Genomic DNA, 25,165 nt, shown 5'->3' with positions numbered 1-25,165 from the left:
TGATCTCATAGTGTTGTGGTCAGAAAAGATGCTTGATATGATTTCAATTTTCTTAAATTTACTGAGGCTTGATTTGTGACCCAAGATATGATCTATCCTGGAGAATGTTCCATGAGCACTTGAGAAAAATGTGTATTCTGTTGTTTTTGGGTGGAATGTCCGATAAATATCACTTCAGTCCATCTTGTTTAATGTATCACTTAAAGCTTGTGTTTCCTTATTTATTTTCATTTTGGATGATCTGTCCATTGGTGAAAGTGGGGTGTTAAAGTCCCCTACTATGATTGTGTTACTGTCGATTTCCCGTTTTATGGCTGTAAGTATTTGCCTTATGTATTGAGGTGCTCCTATGTTGGGTGCATAAATATTTACAATTGTTATATCTTCTTCTTGGATCGATCCCTTGATCATTCTGTAGTGTCCTTCTTTGTCTCTTGTGATAGTCTTTATTTTAAAGTCTATTTTGTCTGATATGAGAATTGCTACTCCAGCTTTCTTCTGATTTCCATTTGCATAGAATATCTTTTTCCATCCCCTCACTTTCAGTCTGTATGTGTCCCTAGGTCTGAAGTGGGTCTCTTGTAGACAGCATATATACGGGTCTTCTTTCTGTATCCATTCAGCCAATCTGTGTCTTTTGGTGGGAGGATTTAATCCATTTACATTCAAGGTAATTATCGATATGTATGTTCCTATTCCCATTTTCTTAAATGTTTTGGGTTTGTTATTGTAGGTGTTTTCCTTCTCTTGTGTTTCTTGCCCAGAGAAGTTCCTTTAGCATTTGTTGTAAAGCTGGTTTGGTGGTGCTGAACTCTCTCAGCTTTTGCTTGTCTGTAAAGGTTTTAATTTCTCCATCAAATCTGAATGAGATCCTTGCTGGGTAGAGTAATCTTGTTTGTAGGTTTTTCTCCTTCATCACTTTAAATATGTCCTGCCACTCCCTTCTGGCTTGCAGAGTTTCTGCTGAAAGATCAGCTATTAACCTTATGGGGATTCCCTTGTGTGTTATTTGTTGTTTTTCCCCTGCTGCTTTTAATATGTTTTCTTTATATTTAATTTTTGATAGTTTGATTAATATGTGTCTTGGTGTGTTTTTCCTTGGATTTATCCTGTATGAGACTCTCTGTGATTCCAGGAATTGATTAACTATTTCCTTTCCCATATTAGGGAAGTTTTCAACTATAATCTCTTCAAATATTTTCTCAGTCCCTTTCTTTTTCTCTTCTTCTTCTGGGACCCCTATAATTCGAATGTTGGTGCATTTAATGTTGTCCCAGAGGTCCCTGAGACTGTCTTCAGTTCTTTTCATTCTTTTTTCTTTATCCTGCTCTGCAGTAGTTATTTCCACTATTTTATCTTCCAGGTCACTTATCCGTTCTTCTGCCTCAGTTATTGTGCTATTGATCCCTTCTAGAGTGTTTTTAATTTCATTTATTGTTTTTTCATCATTGCTTGGTTCCTCTTTAGTTCTTCTACGTCCTTGTTAAATGTTTCTTGCATTTTGTCTATTTCCAAGATTTTGTTTTTTTTATTTTTATTTTTTTATTTTTTTTTAAATTTTTTATTTTTTTAATGCTATTCTTGTCTGCTTACATTCTTTTTATGTACGTATGTATGTATGTATGCATGGCTGTGTTGGGTCTTCGTTTCTGTGAGAGGGCTTTCTCTAGTTGTGGCAAGCGGGGGCCACTCTTCATCGTGGCACGCGGGCCTCTCACTATCACGGCCTCTCGTTGCCGAGCACAGGCTCCAGATGCGCAAGCTCAGTAATTGTGGCTCACGGGCCGAGTTGCTCCGCGGCATGTGGGATCTTCCCAGACCAGGGCTCGAACCCGCGTCCCCTGCATTGGCAGGCAGATTCTCAACCACTGCGCCACCAGGGAAGCCCAAGATTTTGGATCATCTTTACTATCATTATTCTCAATTCTTTTTCAGGTAGATTGCCTTATTTCCTCTTCATTTGTTAGGTCTGGTGTGTTTTTACCTTGTTCCTTCATCTGCTGTGTGTTTTTCTGTCTTCTCATTTTGCTTATCTTACTGTGTTTGGGGTCTCCTTTTCGCAGGCTGCAGGTTTGTAGTTCCCGTTGTTTTTGGTATCTGTCCCCAGTGGCTAAGGTTGGTTCAGTGGGTTGTGTAGGCTTCCTGGTGGAGGGGACTAGTGCCTGTGTTCTGGTGGATGAGGCTGGATCTTGTCTTTCTGGTGGGCAGGTCCATGTCTGGTGGTGTGTTTTGGGGTGTCTGTGGCCTTATGATTTTAGGCAACCTGTCTGCTAATGGATGGGACTGTGTTCCTGTCTTGCTAGTTGTTTGGCATAGGGTGTCCAGCACTGTAGCTTGCTGGTCGTTGAGTGAAGCTGGGTCTTGGTGTTGAGATGGAGATCTCTGGGAGATTTTCACCATTTGTTATTACGTGGAGCTGGGAGGTCTCTTGTGGACCAGTGTCCTGAAGTTGGCTCTCCCACCTCAGAGGCACAGCCCTGATGCCTGGCTGGAGCACCAAGAGCCTGTCATCCACACAGCTCAGAATAAAAGTAAGAAAAAATAGAATGGAAGAAAGAAAGCAAGAAAGAGGATAAAATAAAATAAAATAAAGTAAGATGAAATAAAATAAAGTTATTAAAATAAAAATAAAAAATACTTATTAAGATAAAAAAAATTTCAAGTAAAAAAAAAGGACGGACAGAACCCTAGGACAAATGGTGAAAGCAAAGCTATACAGACAAAATCTCACACAGAAGCATAAACACTCACAAAAAGAGGAAAAGGGGAAAAAAAATATATATCATTGCTCCCAATGTCCATCTCCTCAATTTGGGATGGTTCGTTGTCTGTTCAGGTATTCCACAGATGCAGGGTTGACTGTGGAGATTTCATCCGCTGCTCCTGAGGCTGCTGGGAGAGATTTCCCTTTCTCTTCTTTGTTCGCACAGCTCCCGGGGTCAGGTTTGGATTTGGACCCACCTCTGCAAGTAGGTCACCTGAGGGCGTCTGTTCTTTGCTCAGACAGGACAGAGTTAAAGGAGCTGCTGATTCGGGGGCTCTGGCTCACTCAGGCCGGGGGGAGGGAGGGGTACGGATGTGGGGGCGAGCCTGCAGCGGCAGAGGCTGGCGTGACGTTGCAGCAGCCTGAGGCGCACCATGCGTTCTCCTGTGGAAGTTGTCCCTGGATCACAGGACCCTGGCGGTGGCGGGCTGCACAGGCTCCTGGGAGGGGCGGTGTGCATAGTGACCTGTGCTTGCACACAGGCTTCTTGGTGGCGGCAGCAGCAGCCTTAGCGTCTCATGCCCATCTCTGTCGTCCGCGCTGATAGCCGTGGCTCGCGCCCGTCTCTGGAGCTCCTTTAAGCGGCGCTCTGAATCCCCTCTCCTCGCGCACCAGGAAACAAAGAGGCAAGATAAGGTCTCTTGCCTGTTTGGCAGCTCCAGACCTTTTCACGGACTCCCTCCCCTCTAGCTGTGGTGCACTAACCCCTTCAGGCTGTGTTAACGCCGCCAACCCCAGTCCTCTCCCTGCGATCCGACCGAAGCTCGAGCCTCAGCAACCAGCCCCTGCCCGCCCCAGCGGGTGAGCAGACAAGCCTCTTGGGCTGTTGAGTGCTAGTCGGCACCAATTCTCTGGGCAGGAATCTCTCCACTTTGCCCTCTGCACCCCTGTTGCTGCGCTCTCCTCTGTGGCTCCGAAGCTTCCCCCCCTGCCACCCGCAGTCTCCGCCCGCGAAGGGGCTTCCTAGTGTGTGGAAACCTTTCCTCCTTCACAGCTCCCTCCCACTGGTCCCTGCAGGCCCCATCCCTATTCTTTTGTCTCTGTTATTTCTTTTTTCTTTTGTCCTACCCAGGTACATTGGGAGTTTCTTGCCTTTTGGGAGGTCTGATGTCTTCTGCCAGCGTTCAGTGGGTGTTCTATAGGAGCAGTTACATGTGTAGATTTATTTCTGATGTATCTGTGGGGAGGAAGGTGATCTCTGCATCTTACTCTTCCGCCATCTTCTCTGACCACCCCCCTCACCCCCCAGTAATATGCTTTGAAAGCAGGAATTGTGATCCCTTGAGCTTTATTCTTAGAAAGATTGTTTTGGCTATTTGGGCTCTTTTGTGGTGCCCTATGAATTTTTGGATTGCTTTTTCTATTTCTGTATTGAACACCATTGGGATTGTAATAGAGACTTCATTGAATCTGTGGACCACTATGGTAGTATGTACATTCTAAAAATAGTAATCATGAACATGGGATGTCTTTCCATATTATCAGTGTCTTCTATAATTTTCCTCATCATTTTTTTATACTTTTCAGTGTACAGGTATTTCACCTCTGGTTAAGTTTACTTCTAAGTATTGTATTCTTTTTATTGAAGTTGATAATGGGTTTGTTTTCTTAATTTACTTTTCAGATTTTTCACTGTTAGTGAGTAGAAATGTAATTGACTTCTGTATGTTGATTTTTATGTATTTCCACTTTACTGAATTCATTTTCTGTGGAGTTGGTAAGACTTGCTACCAATAAAATTGTGTCATCTACAAAGATAATTTTACTTCTTCCTTTCTAATGTGAATGTCCTTTATTTCTTCTCCTTACTTAATTTATCTGTCTAGGATGTCCAGAACTATGCTGAATAAAAGTGGCAAGATTGGACAGCCTTGCCTTCCTGTTCATAAAGGAAAAGCTGTCACTTTTTCACTATTGAGTTTGATATTAGCTGTGGCCTTTTCATATTTGGCCTTCTTTATGTTCATTTCCTTCTATTCCTAGTTTATGGAGGATTTTTATCTGAAAGAATGTTGAGTTTTTTCCAAATCGTTCTTCTGCATCTGTTGAGATGATCATGTGGGGGGGTTTTGTTTTGTTTTTTTCATTCTGATAATGTCATGTATCATGACATTGATTGATTTATGGATGTTGAACCATCCTTGAATCCCAGGGTCATATGTATAATCCACTTGGTCATATGTATAATCCCACTTGGTCATATGTATAATCCATTTAATGTGCTGTTTAATTTGATTTGCTAGTATTTTGATGAGGTTTTTAACATCTGTGTGCATCAGGGATATTTTATCTTTTCTTGTAGTGTCTTTGTCTGGTTTTGATATCAGGGTAATGCTGGCCTTGTAAAATTAGTTTGGAAGAGTTCACAGTTTTTCAGTATTTAGCAAGAGTTTGCTATGGTTTGAATATGTCCTTCCAAATTTCATATGTTAAAAACCTAATGCCTGATGTGATAGTAATAGTAGGTGGGGCCTTTGGGAGTTGCTTAGGTCATGAGGGCAGAGCACTCATAAATGAGATTAGTGCCCTTATTTTATTTTTAATAAAAGGCTCCAAAGATACCTCTAGCCCCTTCCATGATGTGAGAACACAGGGAGAAGGTACCAACTATGAGTCAGAAAGAATAGTCTCATCCAAGTGTGATGATGCCATAATGTCAGACTTCCGGCCTCCAGAATAGTGAGCTATTATTTATAAGCTGCTCAGTCAGTGGTATTTTGTTAGAGTATCCCAAATGGAGTAAGCAAGAGTTTCAGAAAGATTGGCATTAATCTTCTTCAAATGATGACAGAATTCATTGTGAAGACATCTGATCTTGGGCTTTTCTCTGCTGAGAGATTTTTGATTGCTGATTAAATCTCCTTACTAGTTATAGATCTCTTTAGGTTTTCTATTTCTTTTTTACTTAATCTTTGCAGGTTGTGTGTTTCTAGGAATTATCCATTTCTTCTAGGTTATCCAATTTCATGGCATACAATTAATCATAACAGTCCCTTATAATCCTTTTTCTCTCTGTGGAATCCATTTTATGTTTCCTTTCATACCTGTTTGATTTTATTGGGATCTCCTCTCTGTCTCTCTCTGTTAGACTAGCTAAAGATTTGTCAATCTTTGTTTTCCTTTTTAAAAAACTCAGCTCTTAGTTTCATTAATCTTTTCTATTGTTTTTCTAGTCTGTATTTCATTTATTTCTGCTCTGCTCTTTACTTCCTTCCCTCTGCTAAATTTGGGCTTACTTTGTTCTTCTTTTTTTCTAGTTTCTTGAGGTATTATGTTAGGTTGTTTATTTGAGATTTTTCTTTTATCTTAATCTAGGGATTTATGACTATAAACTTCCCTTGTAGAACTGCTTTTGATGTATCCCATATGTTTTGGTATACTGTTTTCATTTTAATTTTTCTCAAGATATTTTCTAATTTCTCTTTTCATTTTTGGAAACAAAATAATCTTTCTCAAGATTATATTATTTAATTTCCACACATTTGTAAATTTTCCAGCTTTTTTTATGTTGCTTTTTATTTACATTCCATGGTGGACAGAAAAAATACTTAGTATAATTCAGTCTTGCTAATTTTATTAAGACTTGTTTTGTGACCTAATATGTGATCTAGGAGAAAGTTCCATGTATAGTTGAGAATAATATCTAACTGTTGGGTGGAATTTCCTATATATGGCTCTTAGGTCCATTTGGTTTATAATGTTGTTGAAAGTTAGCTGTTTCTTTATTGATTTTACGTCTGTATGTTCTATCCATTACTGAAAATGTTCTTGTGACACTTCAAAAATTCGTATCAGGGATCTCTCATTGACTCCATGCTGGCCCACAGTGAAGCTAAAAGTAGTATTTCCTCCAGGCATTCTTTTTCTTTACGCTACAATGCAAAGAGACAGAATGACAGGTGTTTCCCTTCAATTACTTAGAGTTTGACACTCCCCCCTTTTTTTTCTGTTTTATTTTTTTTTTAATATTTATTTATTTGGCTGCGCCAGGTCTCAGTTGTGGCAGGCGGGATCTTTGTTGCGGCATGTGCAATCTAGTTCCCTGATCAGGGTTCAAACCCAGTCCCCCTGCATTGGGAATGCGGAGTCTTTTTTTTTTTTTTAATTGGAGTATATTTGCTTTACAGTGTTGTGTTAGTTTCTGTTGTACAGGAAAGTGAATCAGATATACATATACATATATCCCCTCTTTATTGGATTTCCTTCCCATTAAGGTCACCACAGAGCCCTGAGTAGAGTTCCCTGTGCTATACAGTAGGCTCTCATTAGTTATCTATTTTATACATAGTATCAATAGTGTATATATGTCAATCCCAGTCTCCCAATTCATCCCACACCCCCTTTCCCCCTTGGTATCCATGCATCTGTTCTCTACATCTGTGCCTCTATTTCTGCTTTGTAAATAAGATCGTCTATACCAATTTTTTCAGATTCCAAATATATGCGTTAATATATGATATTTGTTTTTCTCTTTCTGACTTACTTCACTATGTATGACAGTCTCTAGGTCCATCCACATCTCTACAAATGACCCAATTTTGTTGCTTTTTATGGCTAATATTCCACTGTATATATGTACCATATCATCTTTATCCATTCCTCTGCTGATGGTTGTTTCTATGTCCTGGCTATTGTGAATAGGGCTGCTGTGAACATTGGGGTGCACTTGTCTCTTCTTCCTCTTTAAGCTACAATGCAAAGAAACAGAAGAACAGGTGTTTCCCTTTAATTACTTAGAGTTTGACACCGCCCCCCCCCTTTGTTTCTGTTCTGAACACTGGCCACAAAATCGTTACAGTTTGACACAATACTTGCCAATGAAATACCACCTGAGAGATTCTGAGAACGTACTTGTTTTCCTGATCCAGCATGGCTCCTTCCAACTTTTGTTGTCCTTTATAGGTCAATCATACACACTTGAAAGCAAAATAACACTTTCCAAAGATGATGTGGCAGGGTGATAAAACTTACCTGGGTCCTTCATCACATCATTGAGCTGTCTCTCCAACCCTGGATTTATTATTAGGTGAGAAGAATAAACTGCAATATATTTAAGCCACTGCTGTATACTTTCCTGTATTCTTGGTAAAGAATGACCCACCTGGAAATGGCATTTCGAGGTGCAGACTCCAATATTTAAAATTGGCTGAATGGGGGTAGAAGAGAATATTCAGTTCTTCCAGGCAAGAAAATTAGACATCTTTATTACAAGGTGATGAAAATGTGTGATCAACAGGTACGTACTTATCCTGGGACACAAAATATAAGGTAAGGAGAAATGATAAAAGAAAAAAAATCTAGAATTTTAACTTGGGTGTGTTATCTTTTGCTACTTTCTATGCAGTCCTCAAAGGCAGGGGTGATTTCAGATTTTAGCCAACCATTCTGCTTAAGAGATGGAAGAATGAAATATAGCTTTGCTAAGAGAACATTCTCTAACTGCAGGCTGTAATGTATATTGAATCGAAGAGTCATGATTTGGAGTTCTGTGAGTTGAAATAATAACAGCTAACATTTATATGATACTCCCTACATGCTAAACACTGTTGTAAGCACTTTACATTTATTAACATATTTAATCCTCACAACAGCCCTGTGAGATGGGTGCCATTATCTGCAACATCCTTCCCCTATTGACAGATTTCTAAATGGAGGCCCATAGAGGTTAACTACCTTGTTCCTAAGATCACACATATAAACTAGGATTTGAACCCTGGTTATCTGGCTTCAAATTCCATGATCTCCAAACCTACCCTATAGCACTTCTCTTCCCCAAACTGAAAAGATTACAGAGTGGCTACTACCCATATTTACAGGGTATAAGAAGAGAACACCCAGCCATTCTTAAGCGAACACCTGGGACTGTTCATAATTACCTCAAGGCAATTCAGTTAAGGGAAGAGGGAATGAATCATAGAGGCCAGCTGATAAATGCAAAATCTTAACAGGCTTAAAAATGTTTAGAAAAAAACAGTTGATGACTGTTACATGTGGGATGCACCAGAAACACAACTGGGATCTGCAACATGAGTTTAATGAGTTTAACTGAGGTCACATCTGGCTTGATGTGAGGATGCTGAGAGCCTTGTGAGGGAGAAAAGTTTACCCCATGCTGCTACAGAGACCACACACTCTGAATTCTCCTGTAAGGGAGATTGGGATTCACCATCTCCTCTACAGCAGCAGTGGCACTAAGCTACAGCTGCCTAATGCCATAGTTCTTGGTTACTATTTTTTCAGGACTTCTGCAATGCTAGTGGTTGCACTGTCCGGTGCCTCCACTTCCTCATCAGCAGTCACTGCTGAAGCATACCAGGGATTAGGAATACTCCATCTAACACTACACGTGGGGTCATCCTTGACTCTAGCTAAAAGGTGATTCATCTCTACAATCTCATCTGCTTCTTAGGACTACTGCCAGGACCAACTGCATTGGTCAGGCTCACCAGAAGCAAAACTTCAATCGGGACACATGGGACAATGATTGAGAGAATGCTCTCATAAACAGGGGAGTGGGGAAGACAGGATAGGGCAGGGGGAAAAAACAAAGCAAAGATGTGATCTGGAAAGTAACATCAGCTTGGTCCCCAAGGGACCTCTGGAACATGAATGGCAAACAGAGTTGGTCCCCCTGGAGACAAGAGGGCTGTATTTGACACCCTCACCTGCACCACCAGTCACTAGTTTCTGGCTGATACCACAGACGGGTGAGTTACTGAGTGAGGCAGTATGTGCCTAGTTAGGGGCAATTCCCTGAGAAGGCGGCAGCTGTGAACCATTAGTACCGACACTCACAGCCACCAGGGAAGAGGTGCCCCACCCCAGTGAAGGCACCTACCGGCCTCCAAAAGCCTCCACTACAGAGATTTAAAAGGAAGGACAAAAACCAGTGGAGCTCAAAGAACTTTAGGGGTAGGGCCAAGGGGCAAGCACTATCTCAAAGTTAGCCTAAGCTCCCCGTTCTCAGTCCCCACTGTGGACCTGGGCCTCTCATGAACAGGAAAGGTCCAGCCCCTGCAGCCATTGGAGTAAGAGATTCATGGTCTAAAAGCATAAATGAGTACCCAATTCTTTTTCCAAAGACTCATATAACACCCTATGTGGGAAACCCTATATCCTGGAGCCACATGTCCCTTTGTGCCACCTCTTGTCCTCCTGGACCATTTCTTCTGAGAGGCCTTTGCACACTTCAGTCTGGTTCCTTCTGGGATGGAACAGGGATACAGGGAAGGATGAGTGCTGATTCCAAACCCCCACCCTCCTGGGAGGCCCAGGAAGGAATAAACAGTGGCTTGGTGAGGAAACCCAGAAGCTTCCAAAGTAGGCTGAAAAGACAGACCCTTTACCTGTGCTTGGCTGGGCCCAACCATAGGCCAGGCCTTACACTGCCTCTAAGAGATTGTGTGGACTTAGTAGAAAACAATTTTTTCCTTTCTTTCTACCATTTGAAAAAAGTAGTTGACTGGGTTTTTGTTCGTTTGTTTCCATATGGAAGAGAATCAGCACCATAGTTACTTAGAATAAGGAGGTGCCATTTGCTCTGTTTTGACCCCAGAACACAACACACCCCACACACACTAGTACACACATGCATGTGTGCACATGCACAACTTCCCTGTGGCTTTAGCTCTGGCTCTGGGAGATGCAGCTAAGGCCAAGAGGCTTTATTGGAAACATGGTAATTATAAGGCCCTGGTCCCCATCTCCAGGTAGTCCCAAGCTATCCCCACCAAAGCTGACCCAGGGTCATCTCAAGGTCTAGACACTGCCAGTCGAGCTGTTGGAGCCAGTGACCTGTCTATTCTTCTTCCATCTATCCACTCAAGATTTTCTAATTTCCTAAAACTGAAAACTCTTTCCTTTTTTCCATGGAAATCCCCCTGAGCCAACAAAGCCTTCGGGCCTAGGGAGATCGACCCTGCATGATCACTCAGTGCCTGAGGCAAAGGGATATGGCCTGTCCTGGGCGAAGCATTGTCAAGATTTGGGACATTGGGGCACTGGGGATTAGAGTGAGGGAGCAGGGCTAAAGAGACAGTGCCCTGGATGGATATAAAGCTGGGTGCTCCAGATCTTCAGTCCATGACTAGAGGACGAGGGAGGGTGTGGCTGAAGGTCCTGAATCCTGGGGCTGGATCACTGGCACATAAGCATAGCGAACAGGATGGGGCCAAGGCTTGCAGGACTTGGGGGGCGTGGGTGGATGCCCTTCACTGGCATTGTGGGAAGCTGAGTGTGTGGCTCGGGGCTCTCGTTCAGCTGTTGGAGGACTTAGGAAGAATGGAGGACTTGAGAATGAAGGCCATTATAATATTGCTCTCCCTTCCCACAGAACCAGAGTCCAGAACAAACAGACACTGACTCCTCCCATGTCTCCCAAGAGGCTGAATACCATGGGGTTCTCAACATTTGAGTGAATGAGGTATAGCTGTCGAAAGAAGTGGAGAGAGATCCATGTGGGAAATGAATTGGAAGGTGTTTCCCCTATCTTAGACAAGTATTTCCTAGAGGATTATGCGCTGGATTCTCTATCACGATGTGTGGACTTGGCCGTAAAACACAAAGACATAGTCTAGGCCTGCAACCCCTTAAAGGATTTTGGTTCCTGGTGACCCCAATCAATACAAGACCTGCTTTTCACAGTGTTTTTTTTTAACTGTTGTAAATGGAAAAATTTCCACCTAAAATAGTTCTAGCAGATGTCAAATTTGTATGCCTTCTTCCATTTCCTTGCTTCTGTCCACCTGAAGCTGATGAAAAATACCATGAACCTTAAACTCAGTATACCAGGCCTTTCCAGACCTACCTGATTCTTTCTTCATCAATCAAAAATGAGATGTATTTTATGAACCGTCTATAACACTGGGCAGCAAACTACAGCCAACCAGGTGTTTTGTAAATAAAGGTCTATTAGACCACAGCCACACTCTGTCTTCATGTTGTGTCTATGGCAGCTTTCACATACAACAACAAAGGTGAGTAGTTGCAACACAGAACATAAAGGCTACAAAGACTAAAATATTTACGACCTGACCCTTTTACAGAAAATTACTCATTCCATCTGGTCTAAGAGTTAGCTTTCAATACTAACAAGAATAGCTACCATGAAACCCCTTCCTAACACTTAAAAGCCCCTCAGCAAACTATTCACTAAATTTAGTTTGTTCTGTGTGTGCGTGTGTGTGTGTTGCTAGACCTAGAAGCTCCTGTAAAATGGCCTTGATAATCACTCACAAGTGCTGACCCTGCTGGACTTTCACTGTGAAAGTGAACATCCTTTCAGTCAGGGGTCCCACCATGGTTGGTCTCTAGTTCAACTCATTGAACTATCCGTCAGTTTATTTTGTTAAGCTAGGCTGTCCACATTTTCAAAACTCGTGGCAGGTATGTACATTTCTGGCCTGCAGTTTCCAAGAAATACTTTGTTGTAATTCTAAAGTTCTGACAGCTGAGCTTTCAGTATTGCACTACTGTCTACTTGTCTGTGATTCGTCTGTGACGGGGAGAGAAAAGCAGCCACTGCCTTCTCCTTGGCCTGTTTATACCCCCGGCTAGGCATGAAGTCTAAGGCCAGTGGTAAACGGCACATCATTACAGGCGTGCCGTTCAGTATCTTCTGTATAAAATATGGTGAATGATTTAAATACAGTTAACGCTGCCCTTATGGGAGCCATAGCCTCTAATAAGACTGTTCATTCATCATAATTTTTGTGCCTATCTAGTAATGTGGCAAATTTTAACTAAGCGTGCTTAAGGGGACTTACCTGGTGATGCAGTGGTTAAGAATCCACCTGCCAATGCAGGGGACACGGGTTCGAGCCCTGGTCCAGGAAGATCCCACATGCTGTGGAGCAACTAAGCCCATGTGCCACAACTACTGAGCCTGCATGCTACAACTGCTGAAGCCTGCGCACCTAGAGACCGTGCTCCTCAGCAAGACAAGCCACTGCAATGAGACGCCCATGCACTGCAAAAAAGAGTAGCCCCCACTCACCGCAACTAGAGAAAGCCCATGCACAGGAATAAACACCCAACACAGCCAAAAATAAATAAATAAATTTAAAAATAAATAAAAAATAAAACCATGCTGTTGCTATTAAATAAATAAATAAATAAATAAATAAAAGTGATTAAGAATTACAAAGTCCACTTTGGGAAACCCTAAACCTTAACATGGTTTTGAACACCCAGAATTCCTCAATAAAAGGAAAAATAAAAAATAAAATGTTACTATAGTAATGCTTTTCAGTTAATCATAAAAATTTTCAGGACATAGAGAAGAATTAATCAGTTGGTAAATTCTTTTATAATCTACAGCTGCTCTTGTGCCAATTGATTTTTCAGACCAATAAGTACTTCAATAATTATACATGAACTCAAATGTTCCAAAGGAAAAAGAAGAAAATCCATGTCTAATGGCTCCTTAAACAAATTTTTCCTTCTGCATCTGCAGTTCTGAGGAATAAAAGTATAGCAGTGAGTTAAATGAATGACCATAGACAGTGAATTACAACAGAAGAAAGAATGCTATGCATTTACTGCTTTAAAACAATTTAAAGAATTTTAAGACTTGGTCCATAAATGTAAAAGGGAAGACATTTTTAATATTAGACAACTTTCATAATATATTGTCTCCACGATTTTATCACAATATACAAGTAATGTTAGCATAATATACTTTATATAAATCTGTCATAGTTTCTCACAAAAAGCCTAATTAATTGAAATATCTTCAATTTCCTATGTATGTTGTTTTGGTCAAATAAAACAAAAAAATAAATTTAAGATAAAAATATAAACATGCATTCAAACTAGTCAGAAAACCAGTGGTTTAGTGATTTGTAGACAGTGCAACATATCATCTGAACCTATAGAGCTACTTTACAGAAAGTCTATGTAAATTTTAAAAATGTGTTCCTTGAAGATTTTAACATCAAGATTGACACATTGGTCTTTAAAAATTTTTTTGAATTTAACATGCAAGATCTTTTACTGAAACCTTGAAAATCACTAATGAACATGTTTTGGCTAAAGTTTCCTATGGAAATCAGAATTTTAAAATTGAATAAACAAACATACTTATTTACCATGCAATAATTTTACTTCTATTCTTTCCTACAAATATCAGGGGTCAGCAAATGTAGAAGACCACACAGTAAATATTTTAGCCTTTAAAGACTATACCATTTCTGCTGCAAATAATCAACTCTGGTGTTGTAGTATGAAAGCAGCCATAGACAACAAACAAACAGGTGAGACCCTGTAAGAACAAAACTGTATTTACAAAAACAGGTAGTGGGCCAGACTGGACCCACAGGCAGGCACATGCCAACCCCTATATGCATAATCTTTAATCTTTAAAGGCTTAAATTCTGAAATTTACAGTATCAAGGTAGAATTTACATTATCTTAATATAAGATAATTTTGTAATTATGTAATTTTTTTCACGATTGAAAATTAAAGCTTTAATTATCCTACACTATATGCATGATTATCGAATGTCTACATACATACATACACTGTAATGACGATGCTAAGAAGAAAAAAAGTTTAAATATGGAAAAAGGGGGGACATGAAAACTATGACTTTATGTACACTAGCTGTTCATCATATGAAGAAATAAATAAATATTGTTGGCTTTTGTATACTCAGGAAAAACAAGCTTAATTTTGCCTGACTTACAAGAATACTTTCAATTTCCAAGAGTCCTTTTGTGCTTTGAATCCTCCTATAACCATACTCCTCAGGCTTTTTTCTTTTTTTTTAGGTTTTATTATATTCTACTTTGTAACGGCTGTGTTCCCAAACTATGAAGTACAATTTCAGCGATATACTACTATTGGCTTAGTTTTGCAGGATGAAGAACAGGAGACATAATGTCAAAATGATGGAAAACATCAAATTAACTGAAGTTTATTGGAGGGTCCTCTCATACCCATGTTCAAGAAAGGCAACTGATGTATGTTGTCGTGAAATGGTAAGTAAGCCACCACCTGCTGGGGCAGGGGGCAATGGTTAGAACATTCTGGCACACAACTGTTTAGTTACAAAGGGTCTCCATGTGTCTTCAGAATCTCTCAGGGTGATGACCTGTCTGCTTCCTGCTAGCTGAATTCTATATGCTCCTATCCTAACTTCAAACACTCCTTAGATTTGCACAACCATACCAGCTATAAGATTACAATCAGTAGCCCATAGATTGTGGAGACAGCTCATTTGTGGAGAGAGAATTTCATTTGTTATCATCTCTCTACATCCTTGAAATTTCCCTTAAGGATAATTCATAAACCTAACAAAAATCTCACCACCACCACCCATTTCTTTTCCTGCTCTTTCCCACAAATAAAAGAACATGGGACTAAAGAAGGTAAGGGAGGAGAGCGGGGGAGAGAGAGAGAGAAGCAGCAAACTCATAAGGCCCTAGAATATTACCTTGAAGCCAAAGCAGGCCATAGTGCATTCATATGCAGAGGGAGATAAAGTAATGAGGGCTTCCATAAGAGAAAGGAGGGGAAAAAGAGGGAAAGGATAGAAATATAAAGCGTAGTAGTCAGTGTTCTCCAGAGAAATGCAACCAACAGGATGTGTATATAGAGAAGAATTGATTCATTTTAAGGAACTTCACTCGATTTTGGAGGCATGGTGAAACCAAAATCTGACGGGAGAGGCCAGCAAGCCTGGAAACTCAGGAAAGAGTTGTGGTTTGAGTCCAAAGGCAGACTTCTGGCAAAATTCCTTGTTGCTTGGGGAAGATGAGTCTTTGTTCTATTATGCCTTCAACTGATTTGATGAAGCCCACCCATATCCTAGAGGGTAAACTGCTTTCCTCAAAGTCCAACAATTGAAATGTTAATCTCCTACAAAACATACCTTCACAGAAACATCCAGAGTGTTTAATCACATATCTGGGCACTGTGCGCCAGCCTAGATGACACGTAAAATTAACCATTAGTGGTGAGGAGAAAGGCCTGTGCATTGGGAGACAGGAAGAATCTTTTCTTTCTTTCTTTTTTTTTTTTTTAAAGGTAGGTAAGTTTTATTTTATTTTATTTTATTTTATTTTTTTTTTAAAGATTGATTGATTGATTGATTGATTGATTGCTACGTTGGGTCTTCGTTTCTGTGCTAGGGCTCTCTCCAGTTGCGGCAAGCGGGGGCCACTCTTCATTGCGGTGCGCGGGCCTCTCACTATCGTGGCCTTTCTTGTTGCGGAGCACAGGCTCCAGACACGCAGGCTCAGCAGTTGTGGCTCACGGGCCTAGTTGCTCCGCGGCATGTGGGATCTTCCCAGACCAGGGCTCGAACCCATGTCCCCTGCATTAGCAGGCAGATTCTCAACCACTGCGCCACCAGGGAAGCCCTCTTTCTTTCTGATTACTCTATTCCATCGTGCATTCCTACAACGTAGCAGGAATACGTGAGTTCCAACTAACTCAAATACTGTAAAATTCATAAAAGAAAAAAGGCCTAAAATGTGTCCTAAAAATTCTTCTCTAACCCTAATGGGATGTAGTATATGCAAGATTAGAGCAGGAGTCTCTACAGAGTTTTTATGGCTTAAAATTTACCTTGGTTCTCTTTTAAAAATAAAACTTTAGTTTTACATTTATACATATTTCATACAATTGTAAGAAATAAAATAGAGATCCTGTGTACCCTTCATGGTGTTCTCCAGTGGCAACATGTTGCAAAACTATAGTACAAGTATTTAACAAAAATATTCACATTGATACAATCCATTAATCATATTCAGGTTTCCAAGTTTCACATATATGAATTTGTGTGTGCATGTGTATATTTACCTCATGCAATTTTATCACATGCATATGTCCATTTTTCACCACTAAATACACAAGAGAGTTTCATTACCACAGAGATCCCTCATGTTGCCCTTTTAGTCACACCCACCTCTCTCCTGTCCCCCTAACCTCACCTTTAACCCATGTTAACCATTACTATTTTCTTCATAATTTTTTCACTTTAAGAAATATTATAGAAATGGAATCATATAGTATGTAACCTACTGGGATTGGCTTTTTTCACTCAGCGTAATTTTCTGGAAATTCATCCAGGTTGTTGCTTTTATCAATAGTTTGCTCTTTTTCATTGCTGAGTTCCTAATATTGAACCAGCCTAGGATATGTGGAATTAATTCTACTGGGTCATAAGGTATCATGCTATTTATACATGGTTTGATTTAATTTGCTCATTTTTTTGAGAATTCTTGCTTGTATCTTCATGAGAGATACTGGTATGTGCTTTTACAGTTTTGTACTTTGTCTGCTTTTGGCATCAAGGTACAACGGCCTCATAAAATAAATTAGGAAATGTTCCCTTTTCTGTTTTCTGGAAGAGACTGTACAAAATTAATCCTTCTTCAAATGTTTTGTAGAATACTCCAGTGAAATCATCTGGGCCTGGATATTTCTCTTTCAGGAATTTTTAAATTATAAATTCAGTTTCCTAAGTGGTTATGTAACTGTTCAGATAATCTATTTTATCTAGAATTTTGGAATGTGGTTTTTGAGGAATTATTCCATTTTCTCTAGACACAGAATTCGTGAGTATAGTAAAACTGTTCATAGTAATTCCTTATTACCCTTTTAATGGCTACAGGATCTATGGTGATATCCCATTTCATTCTTGATACTGATGATTTGTATCTTCTCTCTTATTTTTGTCATAATTATAAGAGATTCATCAACTTTATTTTCCTTTTTGAAGAACCAACTTTTTGTTTCCTTACCTCTTGTTTTTCTGTATGAATGATATTGATTTGTTTTTATCTCTATTATTTCCATCCATCTGCTTCCTTTAGGTTTATTTTAAGCCACTTTTTCAAGTTTCTGCAGGTGTGAATTTAAACTACTGATTTGAAACATTTCTTAATGTATAATGTGAGCATTTAGTGCTATATATTTCCCCTCTCATCCTGGCTTTAGCAGCATTCTACAAGTTTGATATGTTGTATTTTCATTCAGTGCTATGTCTTTTTAAATTATTTCCTTTGAAATGACTTCCTGTTTGACCCATGGTTTATTACTGTGTTGTTAAATTTCAGAGTCTTTGGAGGTTCTCCTGTTGTCTGTTGTTTATATCTAGTTTGATTCCATTGTGGTTAAAGAATATATCCTTTCATTTAAATTTGTTGAAGTGTGTTTTATGGCCCAGGATATGGACTGCCTTGGTGAATGTTTCATGGGTGCTGGAAAAACAAACATGTATTCTGCTGTTCTTGGGTGGAATGATATACATATGTGTGTGTGTGTGTGTGTGCGTGTGTGTGTGTGTGTGTATAAATTAGATCCTGGTGTTTGATTATGGTGTTCAGGTCTACTACATCCTTGTTGATTTTTGTTCCAGTAGTTCTGTCAGTTGATAGAACAATACCAACAATTGTCAATAGTAATGAATTTTCTCAATTTCTCTTTCTGCTCTATCAGTTTTTGCTTCATGCATTCTGTCATTTGGTCCATATACATATAGGAATGTTATATCTTCCTGGTGGATTGATTTATGATTATTAAGTAATGTCCCTTGTTGTCTCTAATAAATTTCTTTGCTCTGAAATCTACTTTAGTATACTACTGATTTTTAAAATTGACTGCATGATATGTCTTTTTCCACCCTTTTGCTTTCAGTCTACCTATGTCATTGACTTTGATAAACAGCGTATAGTTATGATTTTTAATCCACCCTCACAATCTCTCTTTCAAATGGTGTAATGAGAACTGTTACTTGCTGATATGTTAGTGCTTAAGTTAGCCATTTTATTATTTATTTTACATTTGTTTCCTCTGGTTCTCATTTTTCTGTTACTTGTTTCTTGTTTTTCTGTGGGTTATTTGATTATTATTTAGGATTCCATTTGGATTCATTCTTAATGTTTTTTAGTGCATTTCTTTGTAGTTTTCTTAGTGGTTGCTCTGAGTATTACAGTATACATACATGCCTTTTCACGGTATATTACCACTTGTAGTTAAGTGTGAAAACATTACTTTCATTTAGGTCCCTTTATCTTTCCCATTTTTAAATATCATTTTCTAGAGTACCAGTATTATAATTTTTGCTTCAGTCATCACATGTGATTTTAAAATCTTGTGGGTAGAAGGAAGATCTATTATATATACTCACATTTGTGTTCATTTTTTCTTCCTTCCTAATACTCCAGTATTTCTTTTTATCATTTACTTCCATTTGAAGAACTTCCTTTAGACATTGTTTAAGGGTAGGTCTGCTAGCAACAAATTCTTTTAGTTTTCGTTCATCTAAAAACATATTCATTGCACTTCATTACTAAAGAATAGTTTTGCCAGATGCGCATTCATCAGTTGGCAGTATTTTCTTTCAGCACTTAAAGAAAAAGATTGTGCCATCTCCTTGTGAGCTCCAACGTTTCATATGGTATCTGCTGTCATCTGAATTGGTGTGTTCCCCTCTCCCCCATGGGTAATGAGTCATTTCTTTCTGGCTGCTTTCAATATTTTTTTTGTTTTTAGTTTTCATAATTTTAAATATGATGTCTTAGTGTGGATACATTAGGATTTACTTAATAGTCACTTGGCTTCTTGAATCTGCACACTTAGGTCTTTACCAAATATGGGAAGTTTTCAGCCATTATTTCTTTAAATATTTTTTCAGTCCCATTCTCTCTTTCTGGGACTCTGATAACATAAATATTAGCTTTTTTATCCTTGTCCCAGAGATTCTTTTTTTATCCCACTCTATTTACTCTCTCTTGTTCAGATTTGCTAAGTTCTATTGACCTGTCCTCAAATTCTCTGATTCCATTTTCTGTCATATCAACTCTACCATCGACCGACTCCAATGAGTTTTAAATTTTCTAATTTTTAGTTGTATCATTTTCACCTCACTTTTTGTATACCTTCTTTTTGTTGAAATTTTGTACTTTTCCCTTTGTTTCATTGTTTCAAGAGAACTTACAATTGCTTGAAGCATTTTGATGATGGCTGCTTTACTGTCCCATCTCAGTATTGGTGTCAGGTGATTGTCTTTTCTAATTTGTGATTCCTGGTTCTTGGTATGATGGGTAATTTTCTTTTGTATCCTGAACATTTAGCTATGATGTTAAGGGACTCTGCATCTTATTTAAATCTTTCATTTTAGCAGGAAGTCACTCTGTCTTTAGGTTTGGCCCCCAGGTCCTGGCCTAGCGCTATGGGCTGTGTTTGTTCCAATGACAGTTTTCAAAACTCTTGTGATACTATGAATGTCTTTGGTTTATTTGGTAACACTGTTGCTCCTCCCTGCTGGTGTTTTTGGAGAGTGTGGATGGAGCTTCCCAAAACAGGTTTCTTTGTGTCTCTTGATAGGGGATGCTGTGGCCCAAAATAGGAAAAGTTTCACTGGCTGAGCCACTGATGTATCAGGGTCCCCCTTCCCAGTGTCTCCTGGCCACCTGGTATCTGTCAGTAGGGGAGGAGAATCTCTTCCTCTGCTGAGCAATTTAAGGTGGGGGAGAGGGGACATGTCCTTGCTGGTGCTGCCTAGCTGCCAGGTGTCTTGCATGTAGATGGGGAGTCTCAGGTATGTGGGGATAAAGAACACTTTGTGGGACAGGTATTTCTTTGGCAGAATTGCCCTGGCTGCTACCAGCCAACTACCTAGTGTCCCTGGGTGAGGGGAGGGGAGTGTCAGTCCTGTGAGAAAAGAGAGCACTTCCCTTCACCACTTACTGTTATCAGGGGTCCTAATTGATACCGCCTGCTGGTGCTGCTGGGCTCACCTGGTGTTGTCAGCAGGACTTCCATTCCATCCAGGGAGAAATGAGCCTATTTGGGCTGTCTTTTGCTAGTTTGGGATCCAGGAAATACTGGGCCACTTTCTTCTATAGGATGGGGGAGTGTAAGAAGCACTGTCACTATGTTGTTATTCTAGTCACAAGGTCCATTCTCCAGGAAGTAGAGCTTAATTGCCCTCCCTAGGAGTATGAGCTACACTTACTAATTACTTTTAACGAACAGGGTATGCAAAGAGAAAAATGGTTGATTTTGTAGTGGAGAAACCTGTCCAACACTACCTTTATCAAGTGATCAAGGTTAACATCACCAGGATTAAATCATGTTGGCATCATGTACCCCTTGATATGGTACACTTCACTTCTGTGGTATTCTTGCAAAAAGTCCATGATGCAAGTCTAATGAGAAAACTTCAGACAATCCCAAATTGAGGGGCATTCAATAAAATAGCTGACTAGCTCTTTTCAAGTGTCAAGGTCATGAAAGACAGAAACAGTGAAACTGTCACAGATTTGAGGAGACTAAAGAAACATGATGACTAAATGCAGTGTCAGATCCTAGACTGGATCCTAGATCATAAAAAGGACAATAGTGGAAAATCTGAATACAGTGTGCAGTTCCTAATAGTGATGTCCCAATATTACTTTCTTAGTTTTAATAAATGTACTATGATTATATAAGTTGTTGATACTAGGAGGAAAAAGTGAAGTTACCAGTTGCCATTGGCATTCTACTGTAAGCAATAGACTTCATTGACTTATATATTTATTGTTATAGACTTGTAAGTTTCTCTTTTTCTTCCCAGTGGTTTATAAGTGTACTCAAGTAGTTTGGTGCTCAAATCATCCCAGATTTGGCCAGTGGGTGGGAATCCCTTCAAACTACCTCCCCAGTCCTAGTGTCATCCTCCAACATGTTTTTAAGCACATTTTTACTTTCTGGATCCAGAATCATCTTGTACTTACCCTATCCTAACCCTGGAAGCAGCCAGTAAGCCAAGAAGCCAGGGTTTCCACTAATGGAAAATGGTGTTAGAGACTAAGATCTGGATGCTAGATGTGCTCACTGCTACTGGAGCATTCTTCCTGGACTTTTCAGGGGACATAGAAAATACATGTGTGTATACACACATATACAAATATATATGCATACAAATATGCATGGGCACATAAGCATGTACAGACACACGTATACAAATCTTACCAAATCTTAAGTTCACACCAATACTTCCAATTCCTGCTCATTCTCTTGGGATTCTTCCCTGCTTTGTCCCATTCCATATTTGTATGACTTTTCTTCCACAGTGAGAACCCTGGCTCCCAACAACATAGACACATGTACTCATTTGCTCAATCCTATAATGCATCCAAAACAGTTTCAAAACTGCTTCACCATACTGTTATAAGAAACAAACCTACTAAAGAGCTTAAGATTTGTTTGTAATTCTAACACACATATAAAAATAAACTGCCCAAGACTGAGGATATATAGTCAAATACTATGTTCATTATTTTTCCTTCTTTCTGACACAAGAGGTAACAAACTATATGTGCTTTTTTCCCTTTGCTCTTTTCACTTAATAACATTTCCTCCATAATATTTCATTAATATCTTCTTCCTCAGACTTTTTCTCACATGCGTTTTACTCCATTGTGTATATGCTGCAGTTGGTAGAGCTTCCTATGCTTAAACATTCAAGCCATTTTCAATATTTTGCAACTGTAAATAATGCTGTGAAAAAGAACCATGTGCATGTGTATATTCATAAAATTGCAAGTGACTCTTTAGATTCTTAGAAGTGTGCTTGCTGTGTCAATAGGTATGTATGTATATACAGTTTAAATATTGCCCGGTTCCCCTCTAAAAGGCTTCTACCATTCTGCATTCCCACCAACAATGTAGTAAAATGTCTATTTCCTAACAGCCTCACAAATAACAGAGTACTGTCAAACTTTTGAATTTTTGTGAAGCTGATGAGTGAGAAATGGTATCTCAGTGTAGTTATAATCTGCATTTCTCATATCATGAGTGAAGTTGAACATCTTTTCATTTCTTTATACCTCTTTTGGTAAACTGATCATGTCTTTTATCCATTTTTCTATAGGACATCTGGTATTTTCCTCTTGATTTTTAAAAGTTCTTATAAAGTTGGGATATTAACCCTTGAACTGTGAAAGATGTTGATTTATATGTTGATATACTTTTCTTCCAATCATTTGTCTTTTGATGTTACTTACGGTATTTTTTTCCCATGTGAAAGGTTTCTGGTTTTTTTTGTTTTTGTTGTTTTTTTGTATACTATACTTTATTAAACTTTTATTGCCTCTGGACTTTAAGCCAGCAAAGCCATCTGGGCCTGGGAAAAATGATCCTGTAGTGACCGTTCAGTGCCCAAGGCAAGGGCACACAGCCAGTCACAGACTGGGTATTTTTCAGACTCTGGATATTAGAGAAATTAAGAAACAATGGTCAATGCCTGGATATAAAGCTGGGTACTCCAGTTCCTTAGCCCCTGACTGGAGGACTAGGGAGGGCTGTGACTGAAGGCCATGAGTCCTTGGGCTAAATCAGTGGCATGTATGCACAGCCAATGGGCCTTGGACTACAGGGATGGGTATTAATGGATGCCTTTCAATCAGCTGTTGGGGGTGGTGCTGAGTGTATGGCTTGGAAATCTCATATGGCTTTGGAGGACTCAAGAAGGGTAAAGATGAAGGCTATTATAATATTGCTTTCCCTCTACAGAACTAGAGTCCAGAACAAAATAGACAGTGAATTCTCATGTCTCCCAAGAGGTTGAATACCTTGGGGCTCTTGAGAGGTGAGTGAATAAGGTACATAACTAGGTGTGCAACTTTGTAAAGAAGCAGTTTATTAAAACAAACAGCCATAAAATACAGAGAAGGACTGCTGCTTAGAAAGTAAGTGATAGACCAACTAATGAACACTGAAAGAAAGCAACATTTTTCCTCTCCATTCCATTTCAGGAAAGCACAACATTTTTTAGTGATTTCTGCCACCTTCACACTCACAGGGAAAGAAAAGCAAAGGTCAGAACACACCTTTATGGCATTGTTGTTGGCCAGATATAAATTTGGGGTATCCAGAAGGCAGTGTTATGAACTGAATTCTCCCCCCCAGAAGTCATAGGTTGAAGCCCTAATCCCCCAGTATTTGGATGTAGGGCTTATAAGGAGGTAATTAAGATTAAATGGTGTAATCAACAACAACAAAAAAGGATTAAATGGTAGCATAAGGCTGGGGCCCTAATCCAATAGGGCTGGTGTCCTTGTAAGAGTAAGAGCCACCAGAGCTCACTCCCTCTCTCCAGCACATGTACATAAGAAAGCCTATGTGAGGATGCAGCAAGAAGGCAGCCATCTGCAAATCAAGAAGAGAGACTTCAATAGAATATAACCTTGCTGACACCTTGATGTTGGACTTCCACCTTCCAGAACTGAGAAAATAAATTTCTGTTGCGTAAGCCATCCAGCTTCTGGTTTTGTTATGGCAGCATTAGCAAAAGAATAGTTTTGGTACTGAGAGTTATATCTGAAACTATGGAATGGCTTTGGAAATGGGTGCTAGATAGAGGCTGGAAGAGGTCTGAGGCACTTGTTATAAAAAGCTTGGATTGCCTCGAACAGACTGTTGGTAGGAATACAGACATTACAAGTGATTATGGTGCAGTCTCAGATAGAAATGAGGAACATGATACTGGAAACTGGAGGAAAGACAGTCCTTGTTATAAAGTGGTAAAGAACCTGGCTTGTGTTCCAGTATTTTGTGGAAAGTGGAAATTGTGACACGAGTGACAAATATTTAGCTGAGGAGATTTCTAAGCAAGGTGTTGAAGGTGCAACCTGGTTTCTCCTTCCTCCTTGTAGTAAAATGTGGGAGTACAGAGATAAATTGAAGGAAATGTTAAGCAAAATTTTGAGAACCAGAATTTAGAGATTTGGAAAGTTCTCATCCTATCCATGTTGTAAAAAATGAGAAAGCATGTTCTGGAAAGAATATTGTGGTGTGGCTAGACAATGTTTAGGGGACTTCCTTGGTGGCGCAGTGGTTAAGAATCTGCCTGCCAATGCAGGGGACATGGGTCTGAGCCCTGGTCCAGCAAGATCCCACATGCCGTGGAGCAACTAAGCCTGTGTGCCACAACTACTGAGCTTGCACTCTAGAGCCTGTGAGCCACCACTACTGAGCTCTCATGCCACAATTACTGAAGCCCACGTGCCTAGAGCCCATGCTCTACAACAAGAGAAGCCACCTCAGTGAGAAGCATGCGCAACACAACGAAGAGTAGCCCCCGCTCACTGCAACTTGAGAAAGTGCGCACGCAGCAAAGAAGACCCAAAACAGCCAAAAATAAATAAATTAAATAAATAAATAAATAAATAAAGACAGAGAGGTAAGTTTGGAACCAATCAACCATCTCAGTAGAACTAAAGGTGACCTAGATGGGACAAAATGAAGGCAGGCTGTCAGATTTCTGGGATTCTACAAGAAGGGAGAATAGCGTTAACTATCTATCTGACTACAAACACATTATCCATCAAGAAGAGCAAAGAATGACCCCAAAGGTGAAACAGAGACCAGCAGGTCTGTCATTTCCAAAACAGGCCCAGAGAATAAAA

General features: G+C 39.6%; 2 protein-coding genes across 16 annotated transcripts in view; one reads left to right on the top strand and one right to left on the bottom strand.

Moving 5' to 3' along the window:
- LOC309632966 (uncharacterized protein) overlaps positions 1-25,165 on the top strand; it is an 86,284-nt gene that overhangs the window by 55,292 nt on the left and 5,827 nt on the right. Inside the window, exons 3-5 of one of the 13 annotated variants that reach the window (XR_014247211.1) lie at positions 7,791-8,000; positions 11,097-11,186; positions 14,623-14,743. The exons of 1 other annotated variant lie outside the window; for it this stretch is intronic. The gene's annotated coding sequence lies outside the window, so the exon portion shown is untranslated. 11 more of the 13 variants (XR_014247212.1, XM_082401093.1, XM_082401094.1 and 8 more) reach the window with 11 other exon arrangements.
- The window catches only part of ZNF169 (zinc finger protein 169), a 69,962-nt gene continuing 48,747 nt past the window's right edge, over positions 3,951-25,165 (bottom strand). For all 3 annotated transcript variants that reach the window (XR_014247186.1, XR_014247187.1, XM_082401074.1), the window contains 2 exons: positions 7,248-7,452; positions 3,951-6,636 (listed from right to left, as the gene is read on the bottom strand). Coding sequence is in view for 1 of the 3 variants with exons in the window: in XM_082401074.1 (XP_082257200.1) it covers positions 7,448-7,452 (5 nt within the window). In the remaining 2 variants the exon portion in view is untranslated. The remainder of the gene's footprint in view (positions 6,637-7,247; positions 7,453-25,165) is intronic.

This window comes from Balaenoptera borealis, assembly GCF_965194805.1.
Source record: "Balaenoptera borealis genome assembly, chromosome: 8".
Taxonomy (NCBI): Eukaryota; Metazoa; Chordata; class Mammalia; order Artiodactyla; family Balaenopteridae; genus Balaenoptera; species Balaenoptera borealis.
The sequence above is the reverse complement of the archived record's forward strand: the minus strand, read 5'-3'. Positions and strand labels throughout refer to the sequence as shown.